We start from the raw sequence: 17868 nt of genomic DNA on the forward strand, positions 1-17868 counted from the left end.
TGTTGTCCTTGTGTCCCGTCAATGACTTGGCTTTATCTGGTCATTTCTGTGTGTTGTTTGATGTTGTTTGTGTCTTTGTCACCACACATTAAAAATAGATCACACAGGTACTCTCTTTGAGCAGGCATCTTCAAGGGTCTGAAGTAAATTGTCTGACTCTGTAGATGATTTGCCAAACTATTTGAATTCAAAAATGGTAAATATATTTTAGATGACATTGCTCCAGTTAAGGTTAAGACCGTCACCAACAAACAGGAAGCACCATGGAAACAAAATTCCACTTTTAAAAAGTATTAAATACTGAAGGAAAACTTCAGATCCACTATTTAATCCATAGTGATGCTTTGCACATTTAATGCTTTATCTCTAACAATCATCAGTAGAAATATTAACAATGTAACTATTCGCACCACCACTGAAATGTAGTTTTGAATCAACTTACCACCGTTTTAAGGTCAAATATTGATTCATGCCAAACATCAGTCATGGTGTTATTGGGCCTGTGTGCAGCTTTTGACATTGATGATCATGAAATATTACAACACAGATTGGAACATTGGAACTCAGGTTTTCAGGTATAGTTATCAAGATCATACTTACAAGACAGGAGCATCTTCACCACAACACCAACATCCTTGACCAGTGGTGTCCCAGGGGCCTTTATCTTTCAACCGTTATATACTCCTTCTTGGACGAATCATTAAAGACAATAGGATTTCTTATCCTAGATATGCTGATACGTCCAAATATACCTAGCCCTCCCATCTAAAGACTTTGGTCCCCCAGAATCTCTTTGTCAATGCATTGATCAAATGAACACCTGGATATCTCAAAATGGACAAACTGAAATAATGTTCTTTGAGAATCATGAGGAGGGACTCAAACATTGCTACTCAAACTAAATTACTTACAGTAAAGCAAAGGACACTGTTTAAAATCTTGGTGTCTTAATTGATTGCTAACTCAATTTTAACAACCACGTGAAAGTAATTTCCTTTGAAGTTATTTTCAGCGGGTTTGACTACTGAAATGATCTTTTCACAGGCCTTCCTTAAAAAAAGAAAATAAATACCAAACAGGCTCAGCTGCTAGAGTTCTTACAAAAAAACTGACCACAAGTAGCTTTTAGCTGTGATGGCGCTCAGCTCTGGAACCAACCTCGCGATGACATCAAAAACTCTAGTCAGTTTCAAATCTAGACTTAAAACCCAACTGTTGTCAGATGCTTTTTGTTAACTAATCTAAAGCACTCTTCCCTTTTAATCTCTTTTTATTTTTCTATGTTCTTATATCTTCTCATTCGTAAAGCTTTGACTTTAGTCAATCAACAAAGTGGATGAATTGTACTATGTAAACAAACTTGACTAGCCTTACTCTGTAATAAAGGCACTTAATGTAAAATTGGTTGCCATATAACCTCTTTGCTGAAGCACCCACAGGCTAGTAAGTAACCCATGCAAAGAGAGTATACAGGGGGAAGTGACACAGAGAGAGCGAGAGAGAGAGAGAGAGAGAGAGAGAGTAAGAGAAAGCAACAGAGAGGGAAACCCATCCCCACAAGCAAAGTGCAGGAGGGGTGTGACCATCTGGCCTGCGCCTCTCTTGGCTTCTATTGGCCCATGTCAGAATCTGCACTGCTCTTAAAACCAGGCCCCTGTGCCTCAGCCCCCCCTGTCGCACCACCCCCGGCCCCTGACTGAGGACAGATAGCGCTTGAGAGTGCCAGACAGACTGAGAGAGACAGGGAGATAACCCAGAGAGGGAAGGAAAGGACTGACTATGCCAGCGTACGCCACCAACATGAGGTTCAAGTTCCCCATCATCGCGTTTACCCTGGAGATTCTCACCATCATCCTCTATGCCGTGTTTGTGGTTTATGATGATGGCAAGTCCTCACATGGTCACCATGACGACAATAAGACGGAACCCGCGCACGAGGAGGACCCTCTGGCACTGTACCCCAGTAAGTAGAAACACTCATCTCCTAGTGCAACTTAGACCATGAAGGGTCACCCCGGCTTCACAAAGGTGTGTCTTCAAGAGGTTTTTTTTGCACACAACTTTAACTTCTGTTTGGAGTGTCTCCTACTTTTGTGAGTAAGTTCACTAGAAGAGGTGTGGTAGTGAGATTCTATGGTGTGCCATCCAAGCAACGAGTGTGTCTAGAGATGTTTGTGCATCGATCAATAATTTCATCCCTTTTTTTGGTGAGAGATGCGGAAACTGGCCTTTGGGTTACAGGAATGTGGGGATGCTGTACTGGAATTAAACAAGTTGTAAAAAAATTACATGTTGATCAGATGTGGAAGAGCATCACCTGATCTTTAATAAAGTGCAGTGATGTAAATGGCCTTTGCTTTGCTTGAGTAGATGATTGTGTGACCTACCACAAGACATGGGATGATGTATGTGACTGATCAAACCATATGGAAGCGCTTGTGTGCATGCACATGTGTGCATGTGTGTGTGTGTGTGTGCGTGCACATGCGTGTGTATTTGTGTGTGTTTGTGTTTTGAGTGTGTGGCTAAGTGGGGACTTACTTAAAGATGAGATACACTTTAATTAGGAGCTGCTGAGGGCTGTTTAAGGACGTCTATAATCCTATATCAAGGTCATTAAAATGCCTTTAAACACTTCAACAAGGAAGGATCCTAAAACATGAGAGTGAGAGGGGGAAAGAAAGGAACAAGGAAAGGAGTAGAATACAAGAAAAAAAGATTGATTGGTCAGGGCACAGAGGAAAGTATTTCACTTAACTTTGAAAGTATATAAACTTTCACCATAGTGTTATCTCTCTTGCCAATTCGCAGGGTCTTGGGTCTCCGCCCAGCTGCAACTGCAGTCCTCTCATATCTGTGGATCCCACATGAAAATAACTGCATTGCATGGGGCAATAAAAAAATGGACTATGTATTTATTTTTTTGGTTTAACATCACCCTCTCCAGTGGAAATGGTGTATCTGCTAGTTTGGTCTTAAACTGATTCTTCATCTTTATCGCAGTAAATGAATGGTAGCGTGGGCTGTAGTTTGGCCAGGAGCTGATGCTGGGGTGGTGTGGGAGAAGACAAGTTACTTGAAATGAGCTAATCTTTTTTCCAATATTTCAAACTGGAAACGTTTGGCTTATAGCAGTGTGAAAAAACATGTATGACAGAGAGACAGCTGGTAGTTATATTTGTTTTGATCAGTATTTTTTGTTAAGGGGTTAATCTGTTGCCATCAGGTATGGGTTGATAGAGATGCTCAGTAAAATAAGCCAATACACAACTTCTGTCCTCGACATGGTTGGCTGAATAGAAGTATTTTGCTGTGCCTTCTTCATCGATAAAGAGAGTATGGTTTGCACAAAGGCTCATTGATCTATATGTTAATCAACTTAGGCAATTCCATGCATAATTGCATAAGTGTGTGATTATAGCTTGGTGTGTGTGTGTGTGTGTGTGTGTGTGTGTGTGTGTGTGTGTGTGTGTGTGTGTGTGTGTGTGTGTGTGTGTGTGTGTGTGTGTGTGTGTGTGCGCGAGTGTTTGTGTGTGTGTGTGTGTGTGTGTGTGTGTGTGTGTGTGTGTGTGTGTGTGTGTGTGTGTGTGTGGGTATAAATGTATGAATGTATGTAGTATGTATGCATATATGTATTTATGCATGTGTGTATGTGTGTGTGTGTGTGTGTGTGTATGTGTGTGTATCTTTTATCTATCTTCTTACGCTGACTTCTAACTAGGTTTCTTTTTGTCTGGTCTCAGGATCTTGCTTGCCTTTGACCCTTGGTAAACATGTAACATGGTACAGACAAGGAAAAACAAATATAGCACCACAGAGAGATTGTGGGAATTTTTTGTGGCATGCCATGCCGTGCATGGGTATCGGCAATCTACACACAGCATTCCAGACTGCAGCAATTACTACTTCAAAGAAAAGACAATATATGGAAGGCAGTGAATGAAGACAGCGAAAAAAATAAGGGAGAAAAATGTCCCGATTTTTCTCAGGGGAGAAATGAGTGTAGAGAGATTGTAATTGGGTTGTTCTAAAGATTAAAACAAACAATCAAACCAAACGAAAACGAGCAAAAAAAAACAAAACGTTTTAAAAACTTCATAGGTTATTTGATGGTGTCACGCCTCATTGCAATTAAGGCTCACAAAGATGGAACCTTGATTTAATTGTTTGATGACTGGAACCAAGGAAGTGCAATAGGAACAACCAGAAGCAATAAATCGCCTGAATACATTGGCTGCATGGGAAACCACCCAACACCAACACAACCTGTGATCCATCCAGCCCATTGAACATGGAGTATGTCAGCTATTTAATGAACTATGCCCACTCTTTGTGCATGTATGCCTGCCCGTTACGGCCAATTGATTTGTATTCCCCAGCGTTTCTAAATTGTCTCGCTGGAATTGTGGGACAGTTGAGCCAATTCCCCAAATAGGCATAGCCGGTAGCAGTATGGTAAGATGATGACTAGGAATTCCTTCTCTGTGGGAAGCTAAATAATGCTAGCTTAGGTATCCCCCCACCCCAAACACTGATGACCCCCCTACCTCCCCTTGTCTCTGCTGGTTCGACTAATGCTGTCATGGGGTTGATCAAACAGTAGTACAGCAGGTCAGGTCAAAAGTGAAGGACTAGATAAAGATAACGTTTACAGGTCGGCTCCTTTGAAACCACCTGGCAGAGAAAATCTATATCTGTCCTGGGTCCTAGGTCTGGTGTGAGAGAAAGTGCCATAACAGCACACTATGGTATGAGACAGTAAATATATGGTATGGTATGAGACAGTATGGTATGAGACTGTAAATCTCAAAAACATGCGACATTGAGTGAATTGAGTGAATTTCTCACATCGCCTCACAAAATCGAAATGCTCCAACGTTGCCACAGGGGTTGCATAAGAGCTGCTTGTGATAAAGCAGTAATTTGTCAATGTTGGCAGTTGTGGCAGCGCCTGCTGTATCTGTTTAGAGGATCCCTCCTTCCTGTTTAGGCTGAGTCTCTATCGCCGCTCCATAGGCACTCCGCTCCGCTGGTGATTCCCCATGGAGAGGAAGATGTCCCAGGATGATGAGAAAGAGATAGGGTACTGCATGGAGCCCGAACCTAAGCATATAAACATACACTATTCATCGTGGAACCACATGTACTCACATACGTACGCACACGCACGCACTCGCACACGCACGCACTCGTACACGCACATGCACATGCACACGCACACGCACATGGACACGCACGCACTCGCACACACACACACACGTGGACACAGACACACACATGCACACAGAAACACACACGCACATAGACACACATACACATACATGCACACACACACACACGCACACACACACTCACACACAAGCACACGCACAGAAATCTCCCATTGGAGACATGATTGGATATAACTCTTTTCTTCCAGCTTTTAAAATTTAATTCTGATTTGAAGGGCGTTTGCCTCTTCTTACCTCATGCTGACAATTTCCATACCTCGACCCGACCGCACTGATCCCAACAATGGGGGGGTCAACCTGGAAACCATCCGATACGATTGTTCTCCTAGTGCAGTCATACCTTGATGGGTTTTCCAGATGCCTTCAAAGGCACCGACTGCAGGGAGACTAATGGGTTTAGGGCTTTACCTGTTTCCTCCATGTCCCTGTAAAATCCTGGACACACCTTAATCTGATCCAAAACCTTTGTGGTTGCCAGAACTTCAAGTGACTGATGGGGCCCTCTCTCCAGCTCCAAAACAGATTAGCTCTTAGCTGTCTCACCCATTGCCTCTTGGGAAGAGTAGCCCCTACATCCTACTTTAAGTATCTACCTGTACACACACACAACACACACACACAAACACATATACATGTACACATGAACACACACACACACACACACACACACACACACACACACACACACACAATGCACACACACATACATGCCCCATCATTATGGATCTCGCAGGCCCCTGATCCCAATCTGTGACTGCTGATTGAGCCTTGCATCCTGCTGTCTGTGGAAAGAGCCCAAACGCTTTGATGGGGCCCTAAGTGCTCAGTGCCTCTGGCTGGCTCCAGTGTTTGGACTCCAGCTCCTTCCATATCCTCTTCTGACTGAGTTTGTATGTTATTGCTTTCAGTCGAGGCGTGGCGAAGGCTTTCACACTACAGCCTTCCTCTTTACGTAATGTAAAGACATGGATCCATAGATTGTAAGCACTGTACAGTTAGAGAATTACAGATACAAAGTGTTCCTCTCTCCATGTCTTAAATGTCACCTGTCTAAGACAGTATGATTGCAGATGTCTCTAACCAGGTCTGAGTTAACACACAGCAGTGCTATGCACGTGGTGGAGCACTTTTATTTCATACAGATGGGCATGCGTTGCGATGAAGTGATGTTTTACTGTTGTCTAAACCTCCTCGGAAAGGTTTTTCTTTCACACTCACTCTCAACAGAAGTCTGCTAACGATGCCATTCACTGTCCTTCTAATAGGTTTACTTTTATTGGTTTCATGTGAACGAACTGAATAGATTACCAGCAGTGCAGTACAAACCAGGGGGTTAGCAAAGACATTAACGCCATTGTCCACCACTCATCTAATTGGATTTATCAGATCCTTGACAAGTAAAGGCTATTTGCAATGTCTGAGCTCTGAGAAAAGGTAGGACTTTAAGGAGTCCATTAAGGGTCAAACAACAGGCATCCTTAATCCAAACCTAATTTAGAGGCACATTTCACACATTTCAATGGTTTAATTAACCATGCAAATGCACACAAATGATCATTTGCCAATAATGAAACAAACGCAGCAATGGTTATAACTGGCTGATATGACATTAGATCATCTGTGAATATGACAAAAGATAGCATTACTACATGTGTCTACTCCTAGTCACTCATGCTCTGTATAGAAATAGTGTAGATCACACTTGAAAGCAGAACTGGCATTACATTTTAAATCCTATTTTTTGGGGGGTATTTTGGAGGTTTGCTAAGTATAGTTGAGTATCGAGGTCTGGTATAAATGAAGACCACCACATACCCTCAGAGTAAGAAGGAGTTAAGAGAGTCTGCATCCAATTGACAGTCCCATTAATGCACTTTAAAGGGTGTTACATGTTTTGTGTTTTAATGTTTGCAAAAAGGACCTTTATTTTCCCAGTGATGTGACTCTCCCACCAATTCTCACCAATCCTCCCTGCTGTTTCACAGTGTTTCAGGATGTCCATGTGATGATCTTCATCGGCTTTGGCTTCCTGATGACCTTCCTGAAGCGCTATGGCTTTAGCAGTGTGGGCATCAACCTGCTGCTGGCCGCCTTCGGCCTCCAGTGGGGCCTGCTGCTGCAGAACGTCTGGCACATGGACGACGGCAAGATCAAAGTTGGCATCCTCCAGTAAGTGAGATCTCAATCAGCATCACTGTCATTCCCTAAAAAGGTTCAGGTTATTACACTATTTAACAATATTAACTTGCACCCTTTAACAGTAAGGTTCAGCTAATTGCGCTATTTCACAAGATTCATTTGCACCATTTACCAGTAAGTGTAAAACAAAACAAAATTAAAAGTGTTAAAGACCTCACGCACAGGTATGATTTTCATATGTGCGCTTATTCCCTTCATAATGCTTCATTTTGCTATCTATCTTCTCCTTCTTCATCATCTCCTTCTTCTTTTTCGTCACGTGTAGTATGATCAACGCTGACTTCAGCACGGCCACTGTGCTCATCTCCTTTGGAGCCGTCTTAGGGAAAACCAGTCCTGTCCAGCTCCTCATCATGACTCTGCTGGAGATCACGACCTTCTGCATCAACGAGCACATCGTTGTGGGAATTCTGGGAGTGAGTAACATTACATTTTCTGTCTTGTATGTTTTCTGTATGTATGGTGTTTTGTATGTTTGTAAACCATTTGTTTCCAACAGCTATTAGAGTTGAGTAATTCAATTGCAATTTGAAGTAGCCAGGCGACCGATAAACTGCACTGGCTCTTATGGCCTATTTCTCCCAGCTCACTGGGATTATTTCCTACCAGAATATTCAAAGGGTGAATGAGTGTCTGGTTGAAGACTATCTTTTTATTTATTATAAACTGTAAATAAACTTTCCTTGTGCCATTTTTCTTCTTTGCCCTTATATAATTCATCTTCTCTGGCTCTCTTTTTTCCCATCCCCTTCTCTCGCTCTCTCCTTCCCTCTCAGGCCTCTGATATCGGAGCGTCTATGACCATCCATGCCTTCGGTGCCTACTTTGGCCTGGCTGTGGCCCGCATGCTGTACCGCCCTGCTCTGAGGAACGGTCACGAGAACGACGGCTCTGTCTACCACTCTGACCTGTTCGCCATGATCGGTATGTGTGATGGATGCTCACCGTTTTATCTGCCCTCTTTAACTTGTAATGCAGTTCAAAGGGACATGGCTCTGGTGAAGAGAGTGTCCCACCCCAGTCTAGGTCACAGGGCAATGGGGTTCACAATTTCATATTGGGCCGTCCACCAACAGTGTATCTCCACTGTCATGATCCTCTTATGTGTGTGCCAAGTGAACCACAGTCTTACATCAGCCTGTCTAAGATCTGCCCAAATAGGTATATTAATGCTGCCCTGTTGCATATTCAATATCTAGCAGTTATAGAAACACAGACTCACACTATATCCTGCTATTCCACAAAAGTTATTTGAGAACACAGACAGACGAGACTCAAGTCATAGACAATAGTTCCCCCTAGTGGTTGTTGAATTTAACACAATTACATAATTTAAAACATTTCCCACCATGTCAGAACACATTTCATTCACACTTGTGAAATGAACCCATGAATTTCATTAGAAGCATGAAGCATGTATCATAACCAGTTCAGCTCAAGATCATCATGAGCTATACTTCTCTGGCGCTTCACCTGGGGAGGACCAATGTTGGCATGCATGACACCAACCAGCCAACCAACAGGAGATGAATTGTTTGATCCTTGCAGGTACGGTTTTCCTGTGGATGTTCTGGCCAAGTTTCAACTCGGCCATTGCTGACAAAGGGATGCCTCAGCTCATGGCCGTCACCAACACCTACTTTTCCCTGGCCGCGTGTGCTCTGTCCGCCTATGCCACCTCCAGTCTGGTTGAGCATAAGGGTAAACTCGACATGGTGAGCCTTGCTTTACAAAACCATCAGCAAACTCAATGATATAGCATATATGCTAAGACATATCCAGTGTACTATTTTGTAACGTTTGTATGAAATCACTCCAGTTGTCCTAGTTTGTAACTATTTAATATTAAATACCCACAAATGAGAGTGCGTACTGAATATTTGTGAACAAATAATCATTGTTAGTTTTTTAAAACTGCAATTAAAGTTTATTACTATGATATTCAGTTCTGCGGTAGACCATTCTTTATCTACAGTTACTCACAGTTTAGTATTCCCAGTTGTACCATCGCTTCTCTTTAATTGATCTCTTTCTGCTGTGTCTATCTCTTGTCCAGGTGCACATTCAGAATGCCACCCTTGCCGGAGGGGTTGCCGTGGGAACCTGCGCCAACATGGCCATTGGCCCATTTGGTGCCATGATCATTGGAACCCTGGCCGGCATCATCTCCACCCTCGGCTTCAAGTTCCTCACTGTGAGTCTGACACAGGTCCCAAGACGTATGCCTGTTAGGGTGATCCAACACAACGGCATCCATTCACAACATAATGGACAGCAGAAACCATGATTAGTATAACACTCTCAGACCCATTTGGCATAGTCACACTAGTGCACAGTCTGGCCCATTTCAATGAATATTGCTGCCAATTTATACTGCATCATTACATCGCTCTTCCTCACTTCACAAATATCAGACACAAACAACCATTCATGCATTGGCAAATGTTATACTCTCGTTCACACTCAGGCTAGCCAGACACGGTATTTTTGGGGAGCAACTTGACCCGGAAGAACATGCACTGTCATAGAACATGCACTGTCAGTGGGAATCCTCAAACTCTTCCTTCATCTCATCTTATTTGCCCTTTAGCCCATCCTGGCATCTAACCTGGGGATCCAGGACACCTGCGGGGTCCACAACCTGCACGGCATGCCCGGCGTCCTGGGGGGTCTGGCTGGAATCGTGGCAGCTGCTCTCGGCAAGCTGGAGAGGTGGGACTGAGCTCAGAGACAACACTACAACAATGTTTAGGCTGAGAAGCTGTGAGGTTGTGTAATGGTTTCTTGGCTCATGATTATGTGTGCATATTTATGTTCAGTAAAGGGATTTGGATAATTAATATTAAAACCGTGCATAAGCCTGAGCCTTTGAAATACAAACATAAGCCAAATTTCTCAAAGGTTCCAACGTAAATCAAGATGCTTAATGCTACAAGCAATACCAAGAGAGTGAATATGAGTATGTGGAGGGTTAGTCTTAAACACAGGCACTGTGACTATACAATTGTATTCTCAGCAGATAAACAGAGCAAGACTAATGCACTAGATAATATTGCACGTGCCACGTAACAGGGAGATATTTGAACACATTATGTGGTTTCTGCATCAATGTCACCCAGTGGGCCTAAACTAGCCTTGCCAGTTTATCTGCCAGTCTAAGGCATGACTATAATGGGTCTCCAACAGGACTTAAACACTCATCCACCCACCAATCCAGATTTATGCACCCCAGGAGATGAAAGCCATGTTTCCGCTTTAATGAGGACTTTAGATATATCTGATTAAGTAATCATCTTCACAGTCTAGTTCAAGTATTTGTCTCTTACTTAGACTGCACGTTTAGACCAGGTATCTGGTTCATGATCTTGGATGTATTTAATTCTAATCCAGTCCGTTTGCATGTCTCCTGTAATCAGTACGGATGCCACCAAGCAGGCTGCAGGCCTGGCCTGTTCTCTGGGCATTGCCCTTGTAGGTGGTGCCATCACAGGTGGGTTGAAGGTCCTCTTACTCCTCATAATAACCTATCAAAGCCTGTTCATTACTGTTGTGTGAATTTTATTGTTTGTCATCATACCATTTTGTTTAATTCTATTAAGGGATGCATGCAAGTGTTTATTTGTATTGGCTATTGTCTAAAAGCATTTGATTAATTTATTTGGACTCATGACAGGACATTGTGTGTACACACATAAAATACATGAAATCTTAAATTATTGCAAAACTAGAGACACATAATATAATAACAAATACTATTTAACCCTTCTAAATCCCTTCATAACAGGCTTTATCTTGAAGCTTCCAATCTGGAGTCAGCCACCAGACCAGAATTGCTTTGATGACTCCCTCTACTGGGAGGTGAGTGTATTGCCTAAACGACAAATGTTTTATCCTCCTAGGATAACATTAGTGAAATGGCATGGTGTATCACAGACATCAAGCTTGTGACTTTTGTCCTGTAATATGAGCTCTCTGTATATTATCCTAGTACTATGCTACTTTCACTTTCAAAACCATGAATCCTTAAACACAGTATAAAGCAATGGGCAGCGGTCATTGCTGCCATGACTCATCAGCTATGATCGATCACACAAAATGAAATAAAATAATGTTTGTGATACTTGACTTAGTATAATTTATAAAACTTAATACATAATCAAATAATGCCAGATTGATGACTTCATCAAATTAAATGAATATCAAATACATACAAGTCCCATCATAAGTTATGATATTGAGGAACATGCCAAACTAGACCTCACATCCCGTCTGTCCACCTTTCATCTCTGTGAGTAGACAGTCCCATCATCTGGTGATTTCTCTACAGGTTCCCGAGGAGGAGGAAGAGAACGAGGAGAGTCTGGCCCACGGAGATCATTCCAAAAACAAGACAGAGGCTTAGGGTCAAACCTGGCTTGAGTGCAGCTATCACACACTTCATGGTTGTGAGTTAGGCATTAGAGAGGCACCAGGAGAATTTTGTGACAGTAGGAATAGAAATTCGGACTAATTTGAGATGTTAACTGGGTTTTTGAGCCACGCTTTTAGTTTTTTCATTCAAATTGTATAATGATGCACTGGCTGGATATAATGGACTTCAAACCAATATCAAAAGTTAAAAAACATTGGCAACCATTAATTACAATTCACATTGCCAGTGCTTCAGTGCTACTTTTGCCACATTGAAACTTACAGAGTTTTGTGGCCGGGTGGATATGCTTTAAAAGAGCATCTACTGAATGTAATCACTGAGATATTCTCAAGAGATCGGACAGTAAGATGCATGTATTTTTTGTTATGTACCCCACATCTTTAATGTTGCAATTTGGACAGTTTATGCCAGGCAAAGCCGCATCTAATTTTCTTTTAAGCTAAAAGTAATCAGGAGGAATGTTACTCTCACCTTCAACCTTTATTGAATATAAAATGAAGCAAAGGAGCTATGACAATTACGACAATAGCGAGAACATTCTGTGTGAAAACATTCCACAACACAGAATGCTATTCTGTGTATGGCTGGTGATTAGGAGTGGGGTGTGCGCAATCAATTTCCATACATGTACATAACAACACATATATTAGGGCACTCATGGATTTATTTTTTCATTTGCAATAAGCTTTTCTACACTCTCAGATAAGGTTTCCTTATGGACGCCATTAACAGGTTGTTGCCCTGATCATTCCAAACACAACTTTTTAAAAGTTGTCCTGTGAAGACTAGCAGAAGAACCTTTAAGGGTTCGGGGCATCACCAGTTCTTTTTCTGAGAATGTATGACGGATTACTCAGGATAAAGTGAGGTAGGGGCGTGTTGGTCTTTAGTCCAGCAGCTCTCGCTCAATAACACAAACATTATTCTTGCGGCTGGTCCTCAGAGGCAAGATTAGCCTGGTAAAAAAATGAATATTCTTCTGTTGCGGTATTTTGGAACAACTGTCTTGTATTGAAAATGAAATAGAAATATTATGTACTTTCTTTTTTAGTAGTACACCCTACTATGTTCCAAACTGGTTAATGACTTGTTAATGCTCCAAATTATTTCTGATATTCTCTCCACAATGTTATGCATGCAGTTGTTCCAAAATAGCACAGCTTAAATATACTTACTTATTTTACTGGGACAGGCACTCACACTGGAGCCAAAGGGCCTGCTGTTGTCTGGCCTCAGGCCTCTCACCTCAGATAAAAACAGGCTGCATGCTAGGATAGATACACACAGCTATTAGCCGTTCACACGCTTGTGTTGTTTGTCTTTTATTTGTTTGTTTCCTCAGTTTCTTTTGTTTAAATCTTTTTTTTTGTACAGCATGTACAGCATGATTGTATACATAACGATATAGTCTGCTTCTAGTCTTCCCCGCATCTCTTCTGAGTACTCTACTAGTACTGGGGCATTCTGTTCTTACATCAATGGTTTAATGTACTGCATCAATTAAACTTACTCTGTACAAGTAACAGCAAAGTATGGAGACTGAAGTGCAGTGAGGAGAAGGAAGTAGTGGTAAACACAAAGGCCATAGACCCTCAGTGGAGAACAGGGAGAAAGTGAACAGACTACGGATAGATTAGACTTTAGGTATTTAGCTTTGCAGATGTAACAGTATATGTTAGCATAGTGAACTTCTGTCTTAGAGGAAAAGCGTAGTGCACCAGCAAGGTTTAACTTTATTTTTTGAAGGATTGGCCATAAATGTTTATGTTCAAATGAGATTCAAATGTACCACACTTTGTACAATGTATTGAATACGGATACTGTCATTTATAAATTTGCTTTTATACAATATTTAAATGCCTTTGTCTTTCTCCTTTAAAATGTATAGAAATGATAATGATTGACACTGAGGTGAATATGAAGAAATCACATAATCGATACAAATACTAAAGCACAGAAAGTTTGGTCACTTAAACCTAAAAGTGAGACATGTAGATGATGTATGCCGACATCTCAGAACACAGTACAATAGTACTTCAACCTTTCATTCAAATTAATTGACAAATAACATTCAATAGAATTGAGCAGTCAATACTTTCCTCACTAGTGATATTAGTAATGGTGACATAAACATGCATGCTACATACATATGCCCCACTAAATGGAGGGCCTGCAGTGAATATCAGGTAACTATCAGCACACTGGCTTCATCTAGTGTCCAAATGGAGGAAATACAACTGACTCCACAGTGGCACATGAACACATCTGAGTTTTCTCAGGCCACAACAGGCTGCCTCGGACACCCATAAAAACAAACACTGTGAGTGGGAATGGGTTGATATACAAACACATACGACTTAGCCAAAGTACTGTAGTTCCTATGTAGAGCCTTGAAATGATAAAAGAAATGTGTTTTCCATGCTGGAAACAAAAACTAAAAAAGTAATTTTTAGTTTTGATGGCCTCACATTGCTTTTCTGAAAACAAATCTACATATTGAACCCTTACTGCACCTGACATTAAAAATGACCTAACATAAAAATGGTGAAATAAAACGACACCAGTAGTTCTTTCACATAAGGCCCTGATGCTTTGGCAAATCATAGCTGAATCAGGTTTGAACTTTTTAAAGTCATGATCATACAGCTGTGTAACCCCCTCCTGGCTTAAAAATGTTTCTATTTCAGTATACTTAACTTTATATGGGTCTTCAAAATGCTAAGAATAATTATTTTAATTGAAAGGACCATTGCCATGTTTGGAGATTTACCTGATAATTACCACTGTAATGAGTTAAGGCTGTTGCCATTGTTGGCAGTGTTTTGTGCTTCTGATTTATATAGTTTAAGTAAGTTAGAGTACCACCTCAGAAAATATTTGTACCACCATTGTAACTATCATTAACCTTCGGTAGCATGCCGCGCGATAGGAACCACGTGTTATTACCTGTAATGCCTGATCGGGAGAATAAGCATGTCTCAGATAAATAACAAACTTAAATTATAGGGATCTAGTTGTTTAAATGATTTTTAAATATATTTAAAGATTAATATCCTAGTCATAACAAATGGTAAAACTTCCTGAGTACACGTACCACAGTTTGAGAACCACTGGTTTAAATCATTCCACCAAGAGGTCTATTCACCGCTCTCAGTTTTTTGTCATATTGGGGATGTCCCGTCTCCCTCATGTCCTCCAGTCTGTTGCTTTCAAAGTGCAAAGGTATGAAAGCGCTAAGAAAGACATCATTGGCATGCTGTCAGCCACATCACATTTCTCACCTCATCGCCTTTGCCGAAGTAAGGAGCAATCAAAGTGTTCTGAAGTCATTGTAACACCCACCAACGTAATAACTTCCCACCAACGTAATAACCCTGCCAACGTAATAAAAAAGTGTGCATTTCAGACGTAATAGCCCGGCCAACGTAATAATTTCCTGCCAACGTAATAATTCTTGCCTCCTGCCAACGTAATACACAGCTTCCTGCCAGCGTAATACTTATTACGTTGGCAGGAAATTATTACGTTGGTGGGAAGTGTAACACCCACCAACGTAATAACTTCCCACCAACGTAAAAATCCTGCCAACGTTATAAAAAAAAGTGTGCATTTCAGATGTTATGGTCCGGCCAAGCTTGAGAAGTCTTATATTTTGTTACATTTTGTCCCACCAATGTAATACATTTGATCATCAATAGATTCCACTGGGTAGTAAGTTTTTATTTGTATTGAAGGGGCAAAGACATGTCAGGATTCTCATCTCTTATCTGACACATTTAACCATACAGATATATGCCTCTTTTCCACTGTTTTCTGGTAGGCCTTCGATTGTGCAGGCAAAATGAGCGTTTGTGCACAAACCGCCTTTAAGATAGCCTATTTAACTTTGTGACCTTAATTGACCATAGGCTACTCAGCACCCCCTCAACATCCAAATGACTCGAAAATGGTTGGAATCGTTTGTGCTTCGTTTTTATATAATTTAACTTTTAATTTTTTGGAAGTAGGTGACGCAGCACCCCGTCAACATCCAAATGACTCAAAAATGCTTGGAATTGTTTGTGCATGTGTGTGTGGGTAAAATTAACGTTTGTGCACAAACCATTTGTATGTCACTTTGTTTGGTTTTGTCATTTTATTTATGTTAAGTCCTAAAAGTTAAATATCTTAAAGACGGTTTGTGCACAAACGCTCATTTTGCCTGCACAATCGTGCACAAACGACGCACAAACGAATCAAAATACTTTTATTCATTAACTGGGCCCTGTTTCTCGACAGGTTAGTTGCTAACTAAGTAGCAACTTAGTAAGTTGCCAATGGGACATTGCATTGCAGCCAAGTAAGTTGCTAACTTAGTTAGCAACTAACCTGTCGAGAAACAGGGCCCTGAATTAGGGTTGCATTTGCATGTAGACTTTGTTGCCATCTAAGTTAACTTTGTTGCCATCACTATTTCTTTGTATTATTGTTCAAAACTGTATAATTAAATGTGTCAGACAAGAGATGAGAATGTCATTGGGAACAAAGTCTTCAATACAAATAAGAGCTTACTGCCCAGTGGAATCTATTAAGCAAATTATCAAATGTATTACATTGGTGGGACAAAATGTAACAAAATGTAAGACTTCTCAAGCTTGGTCCAGCTATTACATCTGAAATGCACACGTTTTTATTATGTTGGCAGGGTTATTACGTTGGTGGGAAGTTATTACATTGGTGGGTGTTACACTTCCCACCAACGTAATAATTTCCTGACAATGTAATACTTATTACGTTGGCAGGAAGCTGTGTTTAACGTTGGCAGGAGGCAAGAATTATTACGTTGGCAGGAAATTATTACGTTGGCCGGGCTATTACGTCTAAAATGCACACTTTTTTATTACGTTGGCAGGGTTATTACGTTGGTGGGAAGTTATTACGTTGGTGGGTGTTACACTTCCCACCAACGTAATCATTTCCTGCCAATGTAATACTTATTACGTTGGCAGGAAGCTGCGTATTACGTTGGCAGGAGGCAAGAATTATTACGTTGGCAGGAAATGATTACGTTGGCCGGGCTATTACGTCTAAAATGCACACTTTTTTATTACGTTGGCAGGGTTATTACGTTGGTGGGAAGTTATTACGTTGGTGGGTGTTACACTGGACCATCTCCTTCATGTCCTCGCTTCTCACCAGTCTGTTGCTTTCAAAGAGCAAAGGTAAGTCTGCTTTGGAGATAGATTGACATCATAACAAATCAGAACACATTTCTGATCATTTCATTCGTCTCTTTAAACACTATTGTGGAAAGTTACTGCCACTATAGTTAACTGCATTGCCACGCTGTAAGGCCACTTAACATTTCTTTCCACGTTCACCTTTGCTGAAGTTAGGAACAATCAAGATGTTCTGAGTTCATCTGGACCGTCCACTGATGAATGAAAACATGTCACAGTCAGTTATAGGACAAAATACATCACCAGGCTTTGCTAAAATAAATATCATTGAACAGGGACGTGCTGATGCCTGTGATAGATACCTGTGTGATGTACCTGGCTCATCATCTGTCCAATTATATATTATTGTTATTGCCATTATTATTACTATTTATAAGGCCTACTAGAAGCAGTAGTATGTTATTGCTGTTCTGCTCAGGCAAGATCTTTGAAAGGATATCTAAAATAGCCTTTACTTTTTTTAAGATAACAATTTGCATTGTCTCTTTATCCCTGTAGTTTCTAGCATGGTCCTTTCATCTCATATTTGGTGATCAGCACTTAGGTCTACCTGTCCTATATGTCTCCTGGTCCAAATTTTTTTCATCATTTATTGTTTTTGTTAAAACTACATTTTAGAAACTTACCATCAGCAGACATGTAGCTTAGTTTTCCTATCAAAAAATGATCATGTGATAACGGGCTGGTTGTCTGATAGGCAAGCTAGCTGCCTGATTCTAAAGGCTAAACATCTCAACTGAGCCTTGCATTTCATATAACTTGATGATGATTGTTCATTTGTAATTCA

General features: G+C 41.0%; 1 protein-coding gene across 1 annotated transcript; it reads left to right on the plus strand.

Annotated features, from left to right (window-relative positions):
• Positions 1 to 1704: 1704 nt before the first annotated feature.
• Positions 1705 to 13713, plus strand: rhag (Rh associated glycoprotein). Its single transcript, XM_080860704.1, has 10 exons — positions 1705 to 1963; positions 7217 to 7400; positions 7696 to 7846; positions 8207 to 8354; positions 8979 to 9145; positions 9487 to 9624; positions 10021 to 10142; positions 10847 to 10920; positions 11215 to 11288; positions 11758 to 13713. Exons 1-10 carry the CDS (start codon positions 1780 to 1782, stop codon positions 11830 to 11832), a joined length of 1317 nt encoding a protein of 438 aa, XP_080716830.1. The 5' UTR covers positions 1705 to 1779; the 3' UTR covers positions 11833 to 13713.
• Positions 13714 to 17868: the final 4155 nt, after the last annotated feature.

The sequence above is a fragment of the Sprattus sprattus genome (assembly GCF_963457725.1).
Source record: "Sprattus sprattus genome assembly, chromosome: 2".
Taxonomy (NCBI): Eukaryota; Metazoa; Chordata; class Actinopteri; order Clupeiformes; family Clupeidae; genus Sprattus; species Sprattus sprattus.